This window comes from Tinamus guttatus, unplaced genomic scaffold, assembly GCF_059628265.1.
Source record: "Tinamus guttatus ecotype Peru unplaced genomic scaffold, ASM5962826v1 Tinamus_guttatus_pri_ptg000286l, whole genome shotgun sequence".
Taxonomy (NCBI): domain Eukaryota; kingdom Metazoa; phylum Chordata; class Aves; order Tinamiformes; family Tinamidae; genus Tinamus; species Tinamus guttatus.
Genome location: NW_028288820.1, coordinates 2,214,358 through 2,240,091, shown reverse-complemented (window position 1 = coordinate 2,240,091; position 25,734 = coordinate 2,214,358). Strand labels below are relative to the sequence as shown.

The 25,734-nt window shown below is 39.4% G+C and overlaps 1 protein-coding gene across 1 annotated transcript in view; it reads left to right on the top strand.

Moving 5' to 3' along the window:
* The window catches only part of EML4 (EMAP like 4), a 136,509-nt gene that overhangs the window by 59,409 nt on the left and 51,366 nt on the right, over nucleotides 1-25,734 (top strand). Inside the window, exons 2-3 of the mRNA XM_088527404.1 lie at nucleotides 9,956-10,138; nucleotides 20,323-20,452. Of these exons, the coding sequence (XP_088383530.1) occupies nucleotides 9,956-10,138; nucleotides 20,323-20,452 (313 nt within the window). The remainder of the gene's footprint in view (nucleotides 1-9,955; nucleotides 10,139-20,322; nucleotides 20,453-25,734) is intronic.

Sequence of the window (25,734 nt, the reverse complement as noted above, 5' to 3'; positions counted from 1 at the left end):
GACAGTTTTTTATTGTATTTATGCTCTGCTCCCTTTTTGAGAGTGGTTATTGGCTTGCATCAATACAGATATTTCTGCTTGTTGTCTGGGCTGAGGTGGTGCTTTGTATGGAAATGTCCCTGTTATTTCCCAATACTTGCTCCTCGGTTGAAACCGAAAGGCAGATCGGGTCCCTTTAAGGTGCTGTGAGTAATGTGTTTTGAGCAAACATCGCCTCGCAGGTCGCTGTGTGGGAGTCCGGGAGCTGGTGCGTTATCCTTGAACCTAAGCAGGCAGCCTGGCAGGTCTGCCCAGGCACTCATCCTTGCGGAGGACTTGCAGTGCTTCCCTCTGCTAAAGCCAATCTCGCTGTGGTTGATGTGGTTCCTCCTAGGTAAGCATTAGCTGGGGATGTCCCTCTTGCACTAACAATCCCAGAACTTGGGGAGGCATCTTCAGAGGTAAGCACAGGTGGGATTTTATGAGTGCTGCTGTTGAAAGTGTCATGTCAGATTGAGTTTCTTGGTTGAGCTAGTGCTCCTTGGCCCTGTGAGCGCAGTAATGGCTCCAGGAGGCTGCCCCAAGGGGATTCAGGAGGACCTGTCGTTGCAGCTGTGATTCTTAAAATTCCTGTCATCTCCCTTTGCCGAGATTTCTAGCTGCAGCAATGCCAGGTGGGTTTGGCAATGTGTGTGGATGCATGCAAGCGTTTGATTTCTGCGTGGAACTAAGAGTAGGATTGCAGTCATAATTTTGCATTAGAAGAGATTATGTCAGAAAACCTCATAGTAGTGCTTCTTTTATCCTTAATTTCCAGGTAGGAAGAAAAAGTTGTACAGAAAGACCGCGAATTTTCAAGTTCACTTTAGCTTGTCAGAGGAGAGAGTTGGCATGTTATTAAAAGGGCTTTGTTACTGAGAGGTAATAAAACAGTGCCTGTATGGGGTTATGAATAAATGGAATGCATTTAGGTACCTTAAGTATCAAGAAAGTAAGCTAAGTAGTTGCAAAATTCTCTTCTCTATGGGCTTAGGCTTTAAAATCAGTGCGTGGCATTACTTGTGAGTGCAGCAATAGCTGCCACATACCCTCATCTTTATGCCAGCCTCCTCCTGTAACAACTTTCGCTGCAAGCAAAATCTGTGCCAAGCACAAGGGCCATCAAGGTCCCACTGTTTCTGGTGGAAGCACCAGGGAAGGCTTCCATGCAGGGCACGGGGAGTGGGAGCTGGCGCTTTGGTGGCAGGGCTTAGGGGCGCTGCTGGGGAGCTGTGGCAGACTGAGGGATGCCTGCCTTGCTGGGCTGCGTTTTGGGTCTGGAACAATCCCTGGAGAGACGGGTCTGGGCAGGGTTCCTTTGAGCAGAGGAAGCAGGAGACCAGCAAGAACAGCCCCCACCGTGGGCTTTGTTTCATGTGGATATCAAGAAGCAAATCTCTTTAATGGGACAGTACTGCAAGGTTAATATATTGTGTGCATGTCCATCATTCAGATATTAGAAATATAGTCCTGTTGTGCAAACATATTATGGCTAAATCTGCGAGATAACTTGCTCTCGCCTGTAAAACACAAGCGACCCCTGACAGCCGCGCAGCCGCCGGAGCTCGTGAGCGGCCGGTGGATGCAAAACATCCTTCTCCGGGAAAGGAAAGCAGTAAGATAAACCAGGAAACCTTTTATTTTTCTTGACTTCGTGGAGTCCTGTACAGCTGCGTTTGTGTTACAAAGCTGCTTAGAATAGCACCAAGGGGGTTCACAACACTTGTATTTTCAGCAATGCTGTCTAACTTAATTCCTAGATAACAGAAGCTGGAAAACTACTGCATTTGTCATGACTTGGGATTAGTGAAATTTTGCAAATAAACATTGCATGATACAAAGTAAATATGAGCCATGAAAGAGGAGAGCATGCTGCTTGGGCCCATGTTATCTCACTTAATGACTTCAGTACTTCTGTTTTTTGCTCCTGAAATTATAGCCTAGAACAGATGAAGAAATAGCAAGTTTAAGGAACAGAAACATGGCTTTCCTCCTGGGAGAAAATGTACTAGTTAAAACCACACCACAAACAAAACTCGTCTGAATTTGTTGCCCAAATAAATAATAAATATTTGACAAGTTGGAGGGTTTCCATAAGTTTCAGATTAAAACTCTGCTGGTACCAGTGCCTTCAGATGTTTTGTAGCAGAGGAAACTTACAGCAGTAATGGGAAATGTCAGATTTTTCCCAGCATTGTTGCAATCTAAAGACTGGATGTTTTGCAAGCATGTAATCAAAATAGATTTTTGTCTCGGAAAATCAGCAGGGACCTATATGGAGTGCACTTAAATTCTACAAAAAGTACAGTAAATATACGGACGTTTTTCTAAGCAGGAACTAGCAACATCACTTGCAGTGATGACAAATGCAGTTAAATAGAGGGGGGCTGGATTGGACACGGGCAGGTGTAGAGGTTGGTGGAGAGTGCCAGTTTATGAGGAGGAGTTAGTTTATTTTTCTTTTGCATTGACAATCCTTCACACTCCCTTCCTCATTCCCCAGAGCATTCCTGTCAATGAAGATATACTGGGAAAGCCAGAGCCTTTTCAGATAATCCCTTTTTTAAAACTGAAATTTGCCAGTTAAGGGTGAAAAGTCAAATTTGAACGTAAATACCAGGATTGGAGTACCCTTTGAAGCCTCTGTTTTGTTTTCTGGATAATTCATTCATATGTGTGTGTATATATATGTGTGTATGTACACACACCCACGCGGTATTTTGAATTCCCTTCACTCACTTTGCATGGATTTTCTCTTTGGAGAAACACAGGAGTTTCGACACTGGCTTCTCTGCACAGCCTGTGGCAGGATCTCAGCAGCCTCCAAACGTTAACTAACCTCTCCGCGGAGTGGGGCGGTATTTGCGTTTAGCAGATGAAGAGCAAACTTAAAAAGGAGATTCAGGTCCAAAGCGCCTCCCGATCGCCCAATTTCCTAATGAAGCAGTTGCCCAACCTGGGACTCCCAGGACCGGGTTGTCAAGGCAGGTGGCTTGGGCAGCGCCGGCTGCAGCAAGAGCCTGGGTCCTGCTGCCGCTGGGCCCGGCAGCACCGGCAGCATTCCCGGCCCCTGTCCAGTATTTCTGGCTCAGCAGATCCCACAGGTGCCTCCTCCCAATGCGCTCGGAGCAGGGATGTTTCCCTGCTCTCCCATGTCCAGCCTTGAGCCGCACGCAGGGAGCGCGTTGGCCTCGGTGCGCGTCGAGGGTCTCTCGCAGGTGGCTCCCGTGCTGCGGCGCCCGGAGCTTTGGGAACCTTTGGAGATGGAGACTCTCTTCAGCATGAGTAAATTTATTTTCTCAAAGCATTTTGTGGATGCAGCAGGAAGAGCGAATCCTTGCGCTGAAGTTCTTAGTTTGATTCTTTTCAAGGTTATTAACTTGCCATTTCTGAATCCCTGTGTTATCATGGTATTTTTCAAGAATGCTGACAATGCTGGCACTTCCAGCACAACTCAAAATATTTTCAGTAAAGGATATGTTGTAGTAAGTGTGCGCTCACCTGTTATTTTTAATACACGTGCAATATTTAATAGCAGAAGAGCTTATTGTAGTGTTCGCCTTGATTCCTATGTAAGCTTCCAAGCAAATACATTAGACAACAGGGAAGGATGCTCTGCCTCTCTGCCTCTGGCAGGAAAATGGCATTAGATATCAAAGAGAGCCTGGGGTCAGTTGATGTTCCTGCCCTTAACCCACCTGTGGAGGCTGCAGAATAGAAAGAAGATGTTGGAAATAATAAAGACAAACCATTTTAGATGTTTAAGGAGATACTTATACATTCAAGGACTAATTCATATACTAACTTAAGTAAGCCTGAGGATACAATTAAGAGATTGTGTGCCTTGCTAGTGAAGAAAACATTTCCCTCTCTATAAAATGTGAAAGATGAGAACATGTGCTGCCTTAATGAAGGCAAACTTGGTATGAAATACATAGCTGGGGAAAGGGTGCATCAGCAGGTCAGCATGGCTCCTTGCTTCTTCAGGTGGTTGTGTGGATGCTGGTGTTAGATACGAGAGATGTGCAAGTGAGTGCTCATTTGGGTTTGTTTTCTTGGCCTGTCAACCAAACCTCGTTTGCAGGTGTCGAATGAAGCATGGATGGAGCTGTATTCTGTGAATTTTATGCTGTTGCACTTCTATATTACTTAAATTAAAATAATATGATTTACAGAAGCAGATGCATAGGAATATTATGTAAAATATTTTTATAATGACTTCTGCAATTTGTGGTTATTATGAAACTTTTTCAGTATTTTTTTATTGCCTCTTAATCCTTTTCCTTTCCTTGCCTTTTTCTGTGTCAGTACAAAAAGGTATGTGCACAAACATATTTAGAAAAAAACATACAAGAAAAACTACCAATATGCCTCAAAATTTGCTTAGTTATTAGGGATGAAGTGGTAGATCAGTTTGTCAGATCAACTCTTGAAAATGACATTGCTACAGAAACCCGTGTGATGTTCTCGATGTAGTAGCGGCAGGCTCATGGGCTCCCTTTGAACAGCTCTTAAACGAGCTTGTAAGGATCTGTAGCAACTTTTGCATTCGATCATATTCATGTCCTATAGTAAAATCTTCTCACTGGTCATCCAAAGACGAAGAACTGCAGTTGTACAATGCATGTCGATCGTGGGCAGTTGAAAACTCCTAAGAAGAGTTTAAATATCTGTTTTCCTACTTTTGAAACTTCCTGTATGGCTATAATACTTTAAATTACTATTTTATGGCCTGTTATTTTAACTTTTTAATGAGTTTTGGGTGATAAGAATGTGTATGTGTATTCCAAAATGATCAGTTTACATTCACTACAGCAATGCATAAATTCATAACAGCATATGCAATGTTCCTTTCAGGGTTTTGCTCAGGCTTTTAGACACAATCTGGGTTTCCAGACCTGAGAGAGGTTTTTTTGTTTTTTTGTTTTTTTTTAAATGATCGAGTTCTATATCTTTCATTTATGTGGTGGGTAGCGCTGCTGTACTTTTAACGTGAATAATAAGCAATATTAGCACATGGCTTATCATTAAAAATGCAAGTTGTCTATTGGAATAGCAAGACCAGGCAGTGCATTCGTTTTAAACAGTTCCTGAATGGAAAATTTAAAAAGAGCAAAGGAAAGGGAGTCAAAGTGCATGGGCACAGTCAAGTGTGTTGAAGGCCAGAGTCTTGTACTAATGGTGAGGGAAAACTTGCTGAGAACTTTACACTTCACTTTAATGCCACCAGGTTTACCTTCTACCCCTGCCTTCTAGGGCAGATGAGAATTTAATTTGGCTGTTGTTTAGACTAGCAGGCTTTTTCAACCTTCTATGTTTGTGCTGTGTGTGTTAATCTCAGTTTTTCTCGTGTTCTTCCCATGACTCATATCCCTCAACAAAACCAAGGTGGTTTGTATGTATATTGGCTTCTGGAAGAAGGGAAGGAGCCTCTCGGAGCAGAAGCCTGTATAGTCTAATTCTACCTTTCCTTTTTTAAAGGACTTCTCTCCTCTTCATCTCCTAGCATGTGATCGCCCAAATTTTTGCACCATTTATGAGCTATTGTTCAGATCAACAATTTGCAGAAAACTACAGTTTTTTTGTTTCATTTAACAATGCAGGAAAAACAAATGTATCATGTATTTCTCTGGAAATATAACCCTTCACTGGCCTTCAGAATAAAAATGTGAGGTTTTGCAAATACATATCTTTCTGCACACGTGGACCCATCCCTGCTATAATGAGAAAATAATCTTTTGGACCAGTTACTTTCTGGAATCGTGTTCCCAGGACCAGTACGGAGATCAGTTCACAAGCAATTTCCGTTACATTTCTGTAATAAAAGACATGTAAAACTCTTGGGAAAACACTGAAAACTGCGTGGGTGCCTTGGCAGATGGGAATTTAAACATATCTGTGGTTTGTGTGGCTTTATTGGATAAAATGTAGGATTTTCCACCCTGTGGTTCAAATTTTCGTGTACTGGATGTTGCAGAATTTGTTTTTCTGAGCTGTTGCTTTTGTCTAAAATCAAACTCTCTATTTTTGTCAAAGCCTGCAGGAATCGACTCAGAAGTGATTAATGGATGCTCTGAAATTGTTGAGGGGCCCCAGAATAGAGGTTTGGTCATGAGAAGCTTTTTAAATGGAGCCGGTTCACATTTCTCCTTAGGCAGCCAGTGACTGAGTGATGCTTGTGAAAAGCTGTTGTCCTCACGTGCCTCGCGGGTGATACATGAGCTGGGAGGTGTAAGCGCCATCTCTACGTGTTGGAAACCCCTGTGGAGGTTCCTGACTAACGTCCGAGACGTGTTCAATGTGCCGAGAGCGGCTTCGCGTGCGCCACTCTCAGGAGTCCCGTGGAGAGTAGCGTGTCTTTGTACAGTTACTCAGTGAACATTAGTGCTTATGAGCCCTCACTGAGAAGTGTTGTACTGGGCCTGAGCGTCTCATACATTCCTGCTTACTCCAACGGGAGGAGAAAAAGCTAATTCATAATGGCAGAAGTAAAAATCAGGCTAGATACGTATGGTAGGACACAATACAGCTCATTTTTAAAGCGTGAATGTCTTAGCTTCGGACCCAGCATGGCTTTGCAGCAATTTGAGTACTGATGTTCTATGTTAGAGCTATCTTTTTTTTCAGGACTAAAGGACCATAGATCTCCTTCCTCCTTGCTGTCACCAGCAGGCAATGCAGGTGGTTCCTTTTCCCCAGTGACTCTAGTCCCAGTGCCTATCCTAAAAGCACAGGGCATGGACAACTGGGGAAATGCTACTGGCGTGTAAGAAGTAATACTATTTTGTTACACCAAAACGATCAAATTACTTTAAATAAAAAAATAAAATGAAAGTGGAGTGAATCAAAAATAAAACAACCAATTAGACTTAGAAATGTCATGTTTTATTCCCTAAAAATAAATTCCTCTGAAAATAAATGGATAAATAAATTGCTGCCAAGTGGCTCATGGAAGACCTAGACAAATGCCAGCTGTGCCACTAGGGAATGTGCAGATGTTTAAGAGCGGAGGAAGAGGAAGGGAGGAGGCTCCCTTTTGTTTCACCTGACTGTCTTTGGATTTATTTAGCATCTCTCTTCCCTCTGAAAGGGGAGGGGAATGGCCTGCCCTTGAAGGAGGCCGTTTCCTTTAAAAGAAAGTAGTTTAAATTTTTCTTGAAGTAGCTCTTTGGGTTGTAAAAATGCATTTCCAGTAGCAGACGAAAATTAGGAAAGCCAAGTATTTTGAAAACTTACATGCTTTTTTAAAAAAAAAAAAAAAAAAGGCAACCGTCCCCAGTGATTGCAATGACTGCAGTTGTGTTTTGTTTCATTCAAGGCATCTTCTTTTAAGCTAATTCCTAATTGATTCACTTTTCAAGCGGTTGCCCAGAAGGGCACGTTGGCATTCAGTTGGCATGGATGAGGTAGCATTCGGGTTGGGAATCTCTCCCTTCAAGTGCCCAGTTATGTAATACATAACCATCATCACTCAAAACATAGTCTCTTTCTTTGCAGTGATAAAGAGAAATAAAATGTCTTTCCAGGGGTGCAGCTGTGACCATTGAGATCTGCCACAATATTCATGAGTTCCCGAGCGGCCTCCTTGTTCTCCAAAGTCTCCTTCTAGTCCTCTCTGTGATGCCCATGACTTGGAAACTCAATTTCCCTGCTCAGCTGCTGCAGCCCCGTGCTTTGCATGTTTTTCCATGCACGAAACCACTTGGGCTTTTGGCGCCACAGAGGGATAAGGGGAAAAAAGACACGGGGTTGGTCCCTCTGTGGTGATCCCTTCACCGGTGCGTGGAGCGTGGTAGTGCCTGCTTCTAAAGTCATGGTTTAGCATAATGGAGAGAGAGCTGCTTGCTCCCCTCACAAATGTTTTAGAGTAATCTGCTGTGTGTTTGTAAGTCCTGGAAATTTATCCTATATAAAGCTTTTCAATAGTTCAGTAACTGAAGGTTTTGGCAGACAAAAATATATATATATATTTTAAAGGCAGCATCAAACTGTTGTTTCTTCTGTGTTGGTCTGGATTGCTACCAGTGTAAGATGAGATATAAATACTGTAATGGTTATATTTTGAAAATGCTTGTCACTGTGTTCTACTGTCCTCCTTTTTGGATGATTTTCTGCAATTATTTGAAGGTTAATATTGTCCGTAGAGGAAAAACGGGAGTTTCTGCAGTGCTGCTCAAAGTCAGTTTGCTTTCTTGAAGTCAAAACTCTTGTTGGTGGCTGAGTTTATGTAAATTTGACTTTTTTCCTTTATGCACTGCCCAGGTCCCTGCTGGTAGGGAACCTCCAGTGGCCTCATGAGAGGGCAAAGTGGGTTGTTTTCTTTGGGGATTTTATTATTATTATTATTAATAATAATAATAATAAAATAATATTAATAATAATAATAATAATAAAAACTTCTCCAGGTTGGGAGGAACTGTATCAGCTGTCCTCGATCAGAATATCTAACATAGTGTTTGGTAAGAGCACATTGACTACACTGGGAGTGATAGAAGATCTGTTTTTATTAATGTAACCGTTCCTTTCAGTTTAATAATTATGAGTATATTTCACTAATAACTCTTTGTTTTAATAATTTCTTGTCTTTCTCATGAAAGTATTATTTGCTCCTTCTGTAGTATGTATCAAATATTTGGTCTTTATCTGTTCTAATAACAAGGAATTTGGTGTTAAACTTCTTAATCCCTTTCACCTGCAATTCATTGGAGGGATTTGGCCCAGCATTTATTTGCTTACATTTCGATAGCAATGCCTTTGTGCAAGTATTTTAAAGCTTAAGGCTCTTAGTGAAAAATAGAGCTTTGTCAGTATTGATTTATATTAAATATCTCTTTTATTTTTCCTTGTTATTTGTTCATAATATTAGTGGGCTAAAGTTTGGATTGTATGTAATCACAGTAATAGTATCTAGTCATGTACCTTTATTTATAAGTTTGCTGTTTGGATTTGTTTTATAGAATGTAGACTTATCCTATCTGCTTATGGAATAAACTTCCTAATTTTTTCATAAACCTGGGATCTTGTATTAAAAGCTTCTTTGGAGTAATAGTAAGCCCAAATCAGGATGGGTAAGGAATTCAGTACCTTTTGTTTGAGTAACAGTCATTCTTTTATGGAGCTTTTTTACTGGTTGGATTGTGATTTATTGAAGCAGCCAAATATAAAATCTGTTATGTGTTATTTTGGCTTGGCAGAAATAATGCAAAGAACTGTCAAAGACAAAGAATATGCAGAAGCTGTAATTTCCTTTTTACCACTGAAGAATAGATTTGGCTGGCTTATGCCTTCAATACTAATCTATCTCTGTGTGGCCAAACAGATTTTTGGAACCGTTTGTGGAGTATTTATTTTCTCTTCGCTTCATGCCAAATGTTATAATGTCGTATATTTTTTTGGAACGTGCAGGGTGGTGATGTGAAAAAAAAAAAAAAAAAAAAAAAAAAAAGGAAGGAAGTGGAGTTGAGTATTCTGATCTAGACAGGTTAAATTAAGATTGTCACTTGATGCAATTAAGTCATGGCTAGCTATACTTAGTTGTTCAACTGTGGTTTTTTTTAAGCATTCCATCTTGCTTTAAAATGAAGGATCATACTTAAAATTCTTCAATAGTTCTGAGAGAATATATTGTAAAATGTGACAGCTGTTTTATACCTTTGCGTTTAATTAATAGATGACTCTTTAAATAAACTTATTTTCAATCATTCTTCTGCTCATAGAACAAGTCTTTTTTCTGCAGTATTTTCATCTTTCTTCTTATGACTGTAGCAGGACCACACTGGGCTTGTGTTATCTAATTTGATACATGAAATATAGTGTCCATTCTTCGTTCCCTTGAACATCTTCAGATAGGATGCGCATTCCATTTATTTATTTAAAGCTTTTCATGTTGAACAAAACAACTAACTATTTCTTTGTACCCTCTTTTCTCTCCCAACAGATGACAGCATCTCCGCTGCAAGCACCTCTGATGTCCAGGACCGTCTTTCAGCCCTAGAGCTGCGAGTGCAGCAGCAAGAAGATGAAATCACCGTGCTGAAAGCAGCGTTGGCCGATGTGCTAAGACGTCTGGCTATCTCCGAAGACCATGTAGCTTCTGTGAGAAAATCAGCAACAAGTAGAAGTAAGCCCAGTTTGGTTAATTCTTTCTTAAAAAAGAACATTATCATTTAGAATTTTGTCCTTTAGAATGTTCTCCACTCATAACTTCCTTTCTTTTCTGCCTTGTTTGGAAAAACAGGTATATTCCGTTTTGTTTGTTTGTTTTGTTTTTGTTTGTTTTTCTTCCCTTTTTTTCTTTTAGATATTTTTAGGGGAGACTTTGTGGCTAATAGATATCTGAAATATGCATACTAGTTGTACAGTTTGTTAACATTTTTCTGTACTTGACATCTCCTTTGACAGCATTTAGATGTTACTCAAATAAAGATTTGTAGCAGAGGCTACATTCCCGCTGCTTCTATGTAAAAATTAAATTTTGTCACCAAATAAGCATGCGCTGAAAATTTCCTTATTTTCTTTGTTCATCTGTACAGATTCTTCATACCTGCTAGGTTTCCTGTAAAAGCTGGCCTTGTAGCCACTCAGCAATGTATTTCTGGGCTTAACAGTGCTAATAACTCACTCGTCGTAACTGTGAAATACCTAGGATTGTTTAAAAACAACGAGCTATATGCTGTTTGTACTAACTTTTACATACCTATATGAATGTTTCCCTTTTTTCCATGACCATTTTGTTTTATATTCTGAAGAGTTAGAGCTCCGGAGTTGTTTAACCCAATTTAAAATTGCATAGTAGCAAGCTACGGGTGAGTATATATTACTAATGTCTGCTAGGTCTGTGGCAGAATAGCAAGTTTAATTCACAGTTCTAATTCTTTATAGTTGGGAGGGAGCTAAACATGCGTGTATCCCCATCAAACTGTGTAATGTAGAATTCTCTGTGCTCAAATCTAGTACTTTTGCCATGAAATCGTTACACCAAGCCCACTATACACCTGACCTGACACCGTGGCAAAGCAGAGCCTCTGCTTGGCTGGCTGCATTACACAGATTTAAAATTCAAGAGCTGGGAATGCTGAAAGTTTGAAATATATCAGACATGGCAGAGAGATCAGATTGTTGTAATTAAGTGTTTTTGCAGCCTGACAGATGGGAGGAAGCGATAATGCTTACTTGGCTTGGGCTCTGAATTCTGCCATTCGCTCTTAGTTGCTGAATGACAGACAGTTGTCAACTGTGTTTAGAAATGCAGCTCTTCTTGACTTAATATACATCTCTTATCGAGACTGACTTCTTTGTCTAACTCTGTAAACAAGATACAAGATTCTAGCAAGAATTTCAGCTGCATCAGCTCAGTGATTTTAAATCGGTTATGCTGTCCATAATGACAAAAAGAGAATGTTTTTAACTGCAAAACCAAACAAAATATATGCAATGTAGGGCCTTAATTTCAGTATTTGCATGCAGAGGAGCTAGACAGATAGCATGAACTTGCTGTGTTCTGCAAAATGCCTTGTTTGTGTCTTGGGGCCATACAGAACTCTCCAGGTGCATTTGTTCAGGGAACAAGAAATTAATTTTTTTCTTGTGGGGAAAGGAGGGAGTCCAAATCTCTTCAGCTTTGTGGTACTATGTCTCCACCCAATTAATGTTAATAGGAGCATGTAATTTTGAGGAAGGAGTTTGGTGGCGGGGGGAGATGTGCACATAGCTATTACATGAACAAACATGAATGATGACTAATTGATGTTATATTTAATTTATGGCGGAAGTGTCTGCTTTGTCTTCAGTCACTTAATGCCACAAGGCAAGACATTAGCTTCATTGTTTATCATGATCTCAGCTACATTTACATGGCATAAAAATAGCACACAATAGAATGATTGTTCACATACAGTCACAGGAATTCTGTACGGGTCTAAAGTTAGACTTCAAGAATGAGCTTGAGATTTGTATCATTTTAATTTAAAAAGAAATATTTTGAATAAGTGTTTCAAAACAAGACCATACACATTTCTTACAATACCACAGGTGGGTTCTTTTGCTTTCTGTAATTTAGGTTCATTCAATAGATAAAGAACTCCCGAAACTCTCTTAACAAAGAAAAATATATTGCTTTAGGGAATGAATAGGGTTGGCAGGAGATCTGAAGTGTCACGTGCAAATAACACTCAAGGAAATCAGTGCTAATTTTTCTTTTAGGCATTGTACAGGTACATAACAAGCCTTTACTAGTCAAATTGTGGTTGCTGCAAAGATTATTGCATTCCTCTAAAAATCTTTTCGGTGTTAGTGAGAGTCTAAGTTTCTGCAGTGTGACAGTTAATGCAATTTCACAGCAGGTATAAATACCCTTTTATTTAAAAATGCAGAAGTTTTGATTCAGGAAAAGATTTCTCTTTACAACAGCACTGAAATATGTGCTGTCATAAGTAATAAACAGTAAAAATATGTGTGTGCAGATTTCTGAATATATTCAGAGAGAAGTGGTTAATTTGATGTATGGTAAGAGAAATGCATGGTGAGAGAATGTACTGAAAGTGAAGTGGGGAACTACTTGTGAAATCCTTTTGGATTGCAGTGCTGGCAAAAGTCATCTTGAATATTTCCAGCAAACAAAAGGGGTTTAATCTTTCTTAGTAACAGACAATATCTAACTTGATCTGAAGGGTGTCCTCTCCTATTTGTTGCGGAAATGTGTTTTTGAAACCTCTCCGTGCTTTCTATAACCATCTCAGCACTGTCTTTGAAGATATCCTTTCCATATGCTAAAAATAATTGTTTGTGAACAGACCAAATCATGTTGACGGAGACAAATACAGGTCACATTTTAGCTGATTTTTCTCATTCCAAAGTTGATAGCCCAACTTAGTGTGACAAGATCTCGTCATCTTTTGTTTTTAGTTTGTCTGAATTGCATGTCTTTCATTGTAAACTAATCCTGCTTTTATTTTTTATTCCTTTAGTGACTAATTGAATCAGCTGTAGTTGAAACTAACTTTTTTTTTCATTATTTTTATAATATATTCTTATAATTTTTTTTGCAAGCTTATTTTGGGCTTAGTCCAGTCTTCAGTGCCGACTTTCCTAGGGCACGGTTTTGGGAGTCGTGGGATTTGTTTTGCTTTTTAATAGCTGTCTTGGCAAGTAATATTTCTTTGGTGGGAAGCTCTTTGCTTTTGGCAGCTTTGCGCTTCTTTTGCCACACGTCTCTGCAGTTGATTGATGCAGTTAACATTTACAAAAAGTTCCCCCAAAAAAACAGATTACCTGGACACGGGAGAAGAAGGAAAGCATAAAGCAGTCTGCTGCTTGTGGCTGCCAGAAAGATAGATTGGCTCACAGCTGGTGCCTGGAAAACCCATTAGGATTCGAGGGTGTCAAAACACACATAGGGAGAATTTATCCGTCGGGCTCCGGGTGCGGAGGCAGGTGTGTGGCACAGAGTGGCACCAGGAGTGTAGCTCAGGCTGGTCACGTCAGTGGGGTGTGTGTTCTTGCCTGGAAAAGTGGCTGTCTACCAGCAAGTGCATCCCACGTGTCTTTCCGTAGAGGAAGAACAGTTCACGGCCTTTCTCGGCTTGGAAGTAAAGAAGCCTCTGCCGCAGGTTGAATCCTCCGGAGGAGCCTTTCCTATCACTTGGGCAGCAGTTGACATCAAGTAACTTGTCTGCAAGTTCAGGTCGCAAAGTGACTTTGAAGTCAGTGGGTGGTGGTTGGCAGAGCCTGGCTCCCACAGCAGTGCAGCCTGGCAGCTGAGGAGCCTTTACTTCATTGAGGGAGAGACCTCGGGGATCTGCAAGGGCAGCCGCACGTGGGAAATGCAGAACTGGCTTCCAAAGTTCAGTAAGCTACATTAATAAAAGCTTAACTTAGACTTGCACTTGTGGTTTCAGTCTTAACGATTTAATGAGCATCAGGTACACACTCAGATTGTAGGTCAGGTAAACGTTTAAGCTCCTGAACATAGAGATATAGATATGGAAAATGCTCTTAGTAGTGATGGATAGACCACTCTTACATGCCATGTTAAGACTAACCTGGCAAATTGGTACCTGTGACATTTTACTCACTCATGGGAATAGTCCAGTTGAAATTTGCAGGCTGTATGCTCACAAAACAAATTACGACACGCTTGGGATCTTAATGGGTTTTCCAGGTATTGGGTTTAGTGCAGTCTGTTCTTTCTACATTAAAATTCTATATTTCTGCTCGACTTCCTCATTTCTTTATATTGTTCTTTTTTTCTCTTTTTCCTCCTGTGTCTCATTGCTCTCGATCTTCCTCCCTTCATTCAAAGAGTCTGAATGAGAGAACGTTAATGAACTAAGGGTCGATACCCAGGTAAACCAAGTAAGGACAGACAATGGCAGAGGAAAATCCAGTTTTAATTTCTGCAGCAAAACAAGAAAATACTCAGAACTGTAGGACTGCAGGAATACTTCCAGTTGTGCTGGTAAATATCCTAAATCTTGTTTCCTGCTCTTCCAGTTTTTGGATATATGTTTTCTGCCTTTGTATGCTTTTTGGAACAACATGGACAAATTCTCCCGAGAAGCATCGTGAAGAGTGATATAGAACCATTCAAGCTAAGAGCACAAGTGTTTAAAAATTGAATGATGTCAAGAACTTTTTAAAATAAGAACCTGCTTATTTTTGATAACACTTGAGTGGCTATTCTGTCATTGTCAGAGTGTATCAAGCTGTTGCAGAATGTCACACTTAAACATGGTTGTTTCATCTTTGGATTTATCTCATTCAGAAATCGGTTGAGGAAGTGGATTGTACCTTTGGAAAATCATTGCAAAAGAATAACACTTCAGGATGGGGGAAGAAAAAGGGACTGTGTGTGTTTAGTAAGCTGCTCTCCCACACCGATGAGCAGTTCGGTTCCCCTGTGTCTGGAGCGGTCCGAAATTCCTGCCCTGGGAGCCATGTGTCAGAGCGAGGGCTTGGCTTCCCTTGGACTTCTAAGAATGCAACACCTGAAAAAAATAACTTTGTCTCTAGCAGGATCAGTTAAAGTTATAAAACATACGTATTGGTAGTTTAAGCCACTAGTTAGAGACTAGGGGAAAAAAACGTAAGTAAATGTTTAAATCGTCCCTAAGATTGTGCTTATTTTATCCTCGTTGGAGGATTTATCCCCATTGAGAGGGATTCTCTTGCATTTGAAGATATTAGTGATGCAGTTGCTCTACTTTCTGAAAATGTTACATATGAACATGCCTCTATTCAGGTAGTAAGGGATAGGAAATGATAAATAATACTTTCTTAAGAGCTGATAGTCAACTGAGGCTGGTGCAGTTGTCATTCAATAAAAAGGTATAAGAAACATCTGAAATACTGTTTTCCACCTACATATAATTGCTATTAGAAGAAAAGCATGTTTATCAAAACTTAATTTTCTCTTAAAATTAAATTATTAAAAAGGTAATGTATTCGCTCTAGGTAGTGAGTGATACTGATTTTTTTCTTTACTTATTTACATTGTTAATTATTTTTGAACTAGAATCTTACCTTGACCTGTATTTTTTGTGCATGTGATGGAAGAAAAAAGTGTTTCTGACTTGTGAACTCTCGATTAGAATTTGACACTTAGTATTTGACAGATAGCTGAATAAATTGAAATGTTGAGAGAAAAATCTCTTTTCTCCAAAATAGAGTACTTTTCAAATGGAGTTTGAATATTCCTAAGCTGTTTCTTTGCCTATGTCTTCCATGAGTGACTGAACATTCTTTGAAGCTCCAGAAGGTAGTTGCTTTCATACATTTTTTTTAACATCCTGAAGTAAGTTCAGAATTTGTCATACTTTAAAATTTTCATAATTTTATTTTTAAGAAGGAAGTTCTGCTATGTTTAGAATTATTTAAATCTTTTTTTTCCTGTGGCTTGCCTGTGTGACTTCTGTCCAATAGCGTTACTGAGCATAGACTGTCCATGGCAGGAGTATTGAACAGGATCTCAGTTTTATTTTATTTGCTGAAAACTTTTAGGCAAATATATTTGAGATGTTTATGTTCCTCTCAAATTTTGCTGAAAACTGTTGTAAACTTGTTGGAGAGGGACTGGTTTCGCATGCCTCACATCATGAAAAAGCTAAGAAATTCCCATTTAAGTAAATCTTAAATTATTTGTTGAGGGTTATTGTTTGTTTGTTTTAAATCCAACTAGATGAAGTATATGCAGAAAGTATTTCAACAGCGCTGCAGTTACTTGATGTGAATTGAAATGATCCAAAAGAGAGAGAGAATTATAACTGGTTTGGGGAACAAAGTGAATTACGAACCAGTCTTTAGCCCCTGTACCTTAGATCTATGTTTGGAAATAAAAGCTATTATGTTATCACAAGAGACACATTTTCAAAACTTAGCACTGCCTCTTATAGATTTCCTTCACTTTTTCCCCAGTTAGCTAATAAAGGCTGATAAAGCATTGGAGATAGGTTCTTGATTTATTGTAGTCTGCTTTTTCTAATCCTACTTATCTTTCATTCACACATGTATAGAGTTGACACATTATTGAAATGCTTCTTTTGAACTCAACAGATATTATTATATGAAAATTTTCAGAACAGAGATGACTCTTATCCATAAATGACTTTTTTTTTTTCGCAACTTTGATCTCTGAGAATTTGGCTTTAATCCTGCTCAGCATCCACTGGCTTTCATTTTATGTTCAGTTTATGTCTGGCTCTTATTCCAAACTAGCAGATAAAGCTGAGTGCGGTTCCCTCTGAAATATTTCAGACTGTTTATTTTAGCAAGTGACATACAATGTGATATTGGCAGAGATGTGGGAAAACTTAATCGTTTTAGTTTATTGATCTGGAATTTTTTTTCTCTGTGCTGCTTCATCATTTCAGGGTTCTTTGAAGCAAAACTGTTTTTGGCTGCTATGGCTTTACAGTGGGGAAAATTATAATATTATTAATTTTTGAGGCCTTTTGGCCGTAGCAATGTGCAGGTCAAGAGCCATGAAGAGAAATGCAAGTTTTTGGACAAGAGGACTGACTTCCCTGGAGTATCATCTTTGCATCTTTGGGCAGAAAGATTATAGTTCTGGGTTTTTGACTGCATGAGTAGCCAGTTATTTTGGAGCTTTCTCATGCCTCAAACTTGCTTTTCCTTCTTTTCCTCATAGTTTTAAAGTTTGGTTTATATGTATTTACCGATAAATTCACTTTACATGTATTTACAAATAATCATTTGGGATTTCTGTTAGAAATAAGTTCATTTTTAAAGACTTAGTAAAAGCTTAATATACAGCTAGAAAATAAAACCAGTAATAACTGGCAAAGCTACTTTTGTGTGTTGAGTTTGAACAGGAGCTTAGTGTGTGCATGTTTTTTTTTTTTTTTTTTTTCCTCTTCCTTCGTTTTATTTCACATGAAAAACGGGGCACATTGAACTGTGACTGACCAAGATTTTATTCACAAGTGTGAGAGAGATGCCGATGGTGTGGTTTTTTTGTTTGCTTGTTTTTTTAAGTTTTGAGAGGGGGAGGGGGTTGTTTGGTTGGCTTTTTCCCCCCTCCCTCAAAAAATTTTCATCTCGCACCTAACTGTGCTGTCTACTTACTAAAACTAAGATGTGCTGCACAGATCATTTAGCATCATAACCCCCTTAAACAAGAATAAATTCTTACACATGATAATATATCTTTTTACTTAGCTTAACGTGGTATGATGCTCTTGATTTACAGTGTTATTTATAATAGCTATTAGTGATTTCCATTGCTCTTTGACGTAAATGGGGACTGACATTTTTATATTGAGAAAAAAATCTTGTAAGTGTAGACTGTGAGCAAAATGTTCATATTAACGTGCACCTTGCTCAGGAAAAGCAAACCCTTTTTTCCATCTTTCTAAGTCCCTATATCATATATACTGCCTGGCTACTGTTCTTTATACTTTTTACTGAGGGAAAATGCTTGCTCTTATGTCTCCTGAATCACATTTCTGCAAAGCTGCTCCTGCACTGACCGGAGAGGCATGGGTCTGTTGTGATAAGTAGACAGAGCTCTTAATGTTGTCTGCAGTTCAAGAGTGAATCAGAGACCTTGATACTCCACAAAGATGATGTGTTACTTGTCAACAGAAGTAAAACAAGATTATTTATATACTTCTGCTACTAAAAGTGCTTTTTGAGCCTTTATCTTTTTGTTCTTGCAAATTAAAAACAAGAAGCAAAACCTCTAAGTTACAGAAAGATAAAAATACTTCGGGGTTTTTTTGCTATTTTTATTGGGTGCATTAACCCTAAAAGTAAAATTTGTATTCAAAAGAAAAGTATCTTTAAAAGTATCTTAAGGTGTTAGCCAGTTGTAAAGAGTTGCAGTAAGATGAACTGTGCAGCATCCAGGAAGATTGACAACAGTCTTTGCAGTGTTTCAGTTGTTCGTCTGTCATCGCCTTCTTCAGATTTCCTCTATTCTTGTTTGCCTCGGGTTTTTCACATATTCCTTCTGGCTTTCCTGATCTCAGTTTCAGATGTGCTCATGTGCCGCTTAGTACATTTCAAGCAGCAGAGAGGCAGGCACGGTTCTTAGCATCACCTAGGAACTTCTGAAATCTGGTCTTCCCTTGACAGATATTCTTGTTCATGAGTTGCTTGTTTAAAATAAGTAGTTGTTTCCCACCCAAACTGACTGAATTAAAGTTCCAACTGGACAAATTGACCAAATGCTGGTAGCGTTTGTGTAATACCTCTGTGTGTTATTTTGCCTCTGGTGCACAGAATTGTCCAAATGCTTTTTTTACTACTCATTTTTATCATCAGTACACAGATAAAGCAGTACACGTGCTTTATCTATTTCACACTACTCCAAGGTTGCCAAGGAAGGAGGTTGTTTTCCTGCCTATACGTCCTTTATACTGTTGCTGAAGTGATCCCACGAGAGGCAGCAACAATCTCCCGCCTGCCTATTAGCTGAGGAGATAGTCACAAAAGTAATCACCGGTTATTGGATGTTTAGTATGAGATGAAGTGAGATTCTTGGATTTTTTTCAGAGTATATAATGCTTCTGAGGGGAGAAGCACAAAATCGAAAATCACAGGGTAAAGGGGGTTAAAATAGTCAGTGAGCAGTAGCTTGCATGTCACGACACGCACCTAAAACAGGAGAGCCTTGGCCCTTCATGAAACCATTGAAACATTGGGTTTGAGTAAAACGCCTCAAGCTTCCCTGAGAGCCCGTGGCCATCTCCAGGCACCTCTTTAAATAGCAGAGCCTTCACATCCGTGCTCGTCCTCGCACTCCCCTCCCACATTCCTGCATAGTTTCAAACTTCTGCCATGAGTGAAATGGGCATCTGCCCGCGGCGGCCTCCCTCGAAGCGCCCGCTCCCTCCGCTCCGCCTCAGCAGCGGCGCCTCAGCGGAGCAGCTGCTCACTGCCCCCAACGGAGCGGCAATTCCAGGCCCGACCGTAACGTGTGCGCTCTAGGTGGAACGGGCAGCTGAAAACAAACGCTGAGAACTATTTTTTTTTTTTTTTTTGGGGGGGGGTGTTCCTACATGCAGGTTTTTTGAGCTTTTTTTTTTTTGAGCAAATTTTTTAACTTTTTCAAGAAAAATCATGTATTTCTTAGAAGAAAAGATAGAGTTGAAGTATTCTGCTCTGCTGTTTGTCAGTAGTTTGAGCTAACCAATTTTCTAATACCAGCAGTAATCATCTATAAGCCTCTCCACGGAGCACAACTGGAAGATGTGATGTGCTACAGAATGAAGTTATTTCCAGTGAGGATAGGAGTGGAGAGACTGCCTCCTGTCAGTCTCTAGCTCCCACGCTTTCCCATTTTTGACCTTTTGGCTTCCTTAGCTTGTATTTCTCTTTTGGGTTTTCCCAGCACAGTTTATCTGCTGTGTCTGGCCCTTTCCACTCCCAGCTCTTTACCTCTCTGTAGCTAGTTGTTGTCTTCCTATCATGTCATCTCTGTCTCCGACCCCTACATACAGTATTTCTCTGTCCTTATCTCCCTGGCTAGCTTTCTAAAGGTGAGAACCTTTAGAATCCTAACATCATTATGGTTGGAAAAGACCTTCAAGATCATGAAGCCCAAGTGCAAACCCATCACCCTCACCCCCATCACTAAAGCGTGTCTCTACGTGCCTCTTTTTCTTAGCGTCCCATTTGTCCTGGGCTTTCATAAACACGTATTGCCATGTAAAGGCCAAGCTGCCTTCCTGAATACTGGAACTCCTGCTGTTGTACAATACTCGAGCCATCTCTGGTAGCTTTTGTTTTTTGAGATGGACCTTGGGACACAGTTGTAAAACCTTATCTTTTTCACTTTCTCCTTAGGTCAGCCAAGCCTCCGAGAAGCTATCTCGATGTCCTGTATAACCAACGGGAGTACGGGAAGCAGGAAAACAAGCCACGGTTCTTCTATATCTGTTGTCAGAAAAGAAACAATTTCTTCTGTTGCAAAAAGGTACCTACTTGTTATTAAAACTGAAATTTATATTTAATTCTCTTTCCCTCTACAGCCCAGGAAAAAGCAGAGGTGGAGTTGGATTTTGTTCTGCACAGCCCTCAGTTGGAGCTTTTCTGAAATGTAGTAAGGCAAGAGTAAGCGTTAGAAATGTGGCATGTTGCTGGATGGCTTACAGCAGGATTCTAAAAAGAATTCATAAATGGAGACTTTTTTAATAGTATGAACTGTCCAAAATATGTTCTTGCTAAGGGACAGAGCGGGCGAATGGATTGAAATTCCTGTATGGAATACTGTATGGTTTGAAATTCCTTCAGGTATTGGTCCTATTTTTATTTATTTATTTATTTATTTTCTCTTCAAGAAAATAATAGGGGAAAAAAAGAAGACTTTGTCTTGAGTGCAAAGAGTAGGTCAGATCTCAGATGTATAAAAATAATACTGCTTAAATATTTATAGTATAAATGAGTTAAACACCAAAAAATACCCCTTTTTCCCTCATGTAATGGCTGCAGCTACATACAGTCAGCACAGTTCTGTAATTACTTTTTTCTGTGGAGTCTCTTAAATAGTCATTACATGTCGTCTTTAGTCAGTAGTCTGCATCTATCTCTATTTGTTAGAGAGAACAGGCCGCCAGATATAGCCACAGAACAGAGAATGCACTAATATATAACCGTGGTAAATTATGTGGGCAAATTCTTGGCCTCTGTGGAGTACTCTGTTAACTCCAGTAGCTGGTTTATCTTCTAGTGTGGATGTAAATACTGTGCATACAGGACAGTGAAATGATATATTTTGGGGAATAAAATGTCTGTGTGCAAATATAAATTATATGAGAGCAAAAGAAAAAAAAGCTTGGTACCCTTTGTAACTCACAAAGCAAGGGTAATATTCTGTTCTTCATTCTTCTCACTTGTGTAGTATTGCAGATCTTTCTTTTCATTGAATTCTTTATGTTTACTTTTGAGGAATAAATTAGAAACTGATTGCAGAATGTCTCTGTCTGCTAGTATGACAGGCACTGGGACAAAAGACATTCCTGCAGGAAGGTATTTGTTAGTTAGCGCTTTCCCATTAATCTTAGCCTTGGCCCTTTGATGAGAGCCAGTCCAATTCCTGTGATGTTCAGTTTGTGTTTTTTTTGCTGAATCACCATCTTGATTCATTGGCTGCTAAACATTTGACTGCAGAAGAAGAGCAGAGTGGAGTTCTAGGCATCCCTTTAGTTCTTCAGAAGGAGATCTGCACAGGTCAAAAGAGGAAAAGTTTTGTATGAGAAGAAGGGTTGCTGTATTTGATTGATTTTGCTCCCCAAATGAATCATTCAGGAGATGGTTTTGCGCTTCCAGGGCAGCTGAAGATAAGCGACTCCCTTCTTTTAGACTTGCTTTAGGAAAGAGCAGGTCTTCTCTTTAGTTGTCTGCGACAAAAGCGGTCAGCGCCAAATAGTGACCCTAGCAAGGATCATAAGGAAATGGAACTATTATTTGAAATTCACCTAAGAAATTTAGGATGTTTAAACCTAAAGTTTTTGTCATGATAAAAAGTAGGGAGGCCAAAGGATGATCAGGTAATCTTTGGTCAGTTTGTCTTTTCTTTTCTAACTCACCTTTTCTTCAGGCTGGAGGTTTAACTGGTTCAGCAGGTAGATATGGCCGTTTGTTGAGGTAGAATTATACTTTAATTATTAATGGCATTAAAGCTGCCTGTGGCCTTTCTTGTTCTCAAAACAGGTAGCCCTGCTTCTCAGAAGTAAAGACAACCTACTTGCAGTTTAGTTTCTCTGATTTGTGCAGTCTTAATATTCTTAGGCTATGGCCTTTGTAGGCCTTCTATCTCTAAGAATTTCTTCTATGAATAAACAATTTCATTTCCTGGACAACTTAATCCTTGTTCTACAAACCTGGACGCTGTGAAATCGTGGAGATGATCTGATGACTCAGAAGCTGCACTGCAGCACTGAGTATCATTTCACCAAAGGTATGCTAACATTTCAGCTGTCACTTCAGAAACACTAAAACCAAGGCTCGGGAATGTAGTGTGAACAACGGATAGAGGATACTTCCTTGTCAGTGATCAAGTCACGTACGTGTTTGGAAAATGTAACCCTTACGGTCTGGAACTGACATATAATAGAGTAGCTGAACCAGTTTTTGACAAAAATGTTGTTTACCTTCTATATCACTAGAACTGGAAACATATTTCTATGTGGTATGGCACTGAGACTGTCATAGAGAACTCTTTGATCATTTTCCTTAGGAATAAATACACTTCTAAAAACAGCTTCTGGTAGGAACAGTCTTCATATTTCTGGATGACCACCCTCCACTAGAGTTGCCAGTGTTGTGGTCCAAAGGATGAAGCAGTGTGTTAAGTGAAATTAGAGAAGCTGCAAAATTAGGACAGATAGTAATAATAGATTTCAGCTAGCCACATGTAGACTTAAGAAATGGCTCATCGAATTGGGATTTGGAAAGAATTTTTGGATGCATTAAAGGACTGCTTCCCAGAACCTCCAGTCTTCAGAAACCCACAAAAAAGGTGCTATTTTTGATTTGGTTTCAGTTATTGCACAATACTTAAGAGGTATTAGTGGGAGAAGTACAGTCATAATACAATTAAGCTGAAGATTTTACCAGAAGAGCGCTAACCAAATAAATCTGCCTCACAGATATTCAACACCAAGAAAGTGAATTACGTACAAGTTTGGCAGTTAATGTAAAATAGCACTAAAAAACAAGGAGAAGCCTGCAAGCAACCTGGGGGTTCCCAAAAATTTGGCTTTGGAAGACCACGTTTACTTTGTGTGGCAATTCGGGAAGAAAACAGTGGCTCTTGTGACTCAGTGAGGAAGTTAAGGTGTTAACCCAATGGCAGGGGTGGGAAGACAACGATGTGCAATGAGCTCTTTGTAGCTGTGAGTGCTGTCGATGGCCCTGAGGACATCCCCACACTGAACTTGTGGTCTCTGGGAGATGGATCAGATGGGTCGGGATGAGAAGACAGGAAGTGTGAGACCGAGTGGTAAGTTAGGAGATCTGCTGCTCTCGGCTGGTGGCGTTCAGCCACGCCATCTGGAGCAACTCAAGAGAGAGTCGCACAGTTGCTGGCCTGTCGCTACAAATAGCACAGTGCAAAAAATGCAGTGAGAAGCGATGGCAAGTAACGGCCACGCTCGCTAGCTCTTTTGGGCCGCCTTCGGATGCAGAGCAAGGGGCTTGCGGGCCCTCGTTCTGTCGTGATGTCCACTCGCAAGCTGCAGTTCTGCACGTCACTGCATGGGCTTGTTCTCTGTCCTCCTGCTGGGGCCCCTGTCTCTTTTATCAGTGTTAAGACATATTTTGACATCCTGAGAGCAGAAAGGAAAGTTCAGTTTTGTCTTTCAGAAAGATGGTTTCTGAAGAAAGCGTGCTCTATCCTAGCAGATGGACTTCACCATGAGTAATTCTGCATTGATGGAGTGTGAATGTTCTATAAGCACGTCTGTCAGCAGAGTAATAAAGAGCCTCTTACTATTTTCTTTAGGGACAAGAAATTCTTAGAGTTTACTTTTCTATGCTGCATTTCTTGCCAGAGGCTGTAGAGAAGATTAAGGTTTCTCATTGTAATTCTGTAGCTAATAAAGCAAGCTAAGTCTTGTGATGAAATTATTTTTAGGATTCTAGTTAGTTAGGGTCTTCTGACTATAAATTTATTTACTAAAACCCCATTGTTCTTCAAGCTTATTTCTTCATAATTACATTTATGCCTTAGAGAATTGGGAAAGCACATTCTGTTTTTTCATTGGTCTTTCTGAAAAAAAAATGATTAATGCATTATATTGAAGTGTTTAAACATTTTATAGATTAAGAAAGAAATCCTAAACGATCTTTATAAATATACTTCGTATTTTGTTTTTGTTCTGTTTTATTCAGTCTGTTCTTCAGTGCTACTTTGGAAGGCTTTGGAAAAGTTAGAAACTCTTTTACGTGTTGAGAGTTTTTTCTTTTGACAGATAATATACTTCAGCTGAAATAAAGAAAATGAATTGGAAAAGACTTTAGGTGTTATTAGAATCAGGTCTTATTTTTGTTTATTACTATTATATAGTTTTCTGTGAAAAAAAGTAAATGAAATCTGAGTAATTTAGATGAGGGGAAGGGGGAAGTGTATTAAGAAGGTAGAAGTCTTTGGCTTCCTCTCTTCCCTTCAAAAAGGTACAATTTCTCTTTGTTTGTTTATTTGTTTTCATTTGCTTTGCAGGTTACTCTGAACGTTAATGAAAAATCCACCACCGCCACACCCTTTAGATAGTGCTTGTATCTGTTTGTTTTGCTTTCAATGAGAAATTTCTTCTGGAAGATGTCTTTTGGTGTTTCAAAAAATACACGCTATACTGCAGAATACCCTTTTTTTTTTTTTTTTTTTTTCCCCCCCCTCCAGGTCCTGCTGTTTGTGTGGGTCAGAATATTGCAAAGGCTTCTATTCTATACAAAGTGTCTTTTAACTAATCTTGCCCTCGACTCAGTAGACCTCAATGAATCTAAGATTGTTAATGATGTGTTTTTAATGTGTTGTAAAATTTGTTTCAGATGTTAACATAAATAAATCCATCAATTTAAAAAAAAAAAAAAAGGCATATTTCTGGCTTGTTTACGGAAAGTTTTAAAGAAGTGATGAGACAGGTTGATGTAGTTAACTACAAGTTAGAACTGTGGTGAGTTCTCAGTGCTGATTTCCTTTGGTACGCTGTGCTGCTGGCTTATGTAAGCCAGGGTCGTCGGCAAAAGCAGAGATAGCAGTACCTGCCACATCCAGAAATAGCTCCAGAGGTTTGGATTCTCAACAGGGCTAAACTCATCGTCATACTTCTTCCTTGCCCTTGCTCTGAGCCTTGGCTGAGACGGACAAAAAAAATTGTTGGAGTTGTGCATCGAGTTATAACAGGTTTGGACTCTGTAGAACCAATGTAGGATGCAGGGCAAATCAAAAAAAAAATCAATTTTAAATCAGAGTAAACTTAGCACATCTATGTAGAAAAAACCCAAGAAAATAAACCTTTTCCTTCCTCTTTTTATTTTGGTAACTGGTTACTATATCTTCTTCTAGCAAAACACATTGATAATTAACTTATCTGAACAGAGTCAGTAGATAACCAAGCATCCTTTTAGTGATTATATATATGTAAGTTATGATATGCTTCTCCCATCCTTTCAAATAGTGCATTTTCACTACTTTTTTAATTTATTTGTTTGTTCTTTCTTTTTTTTTTTTTTTTTTTTCTTCCCGATGTTATACTT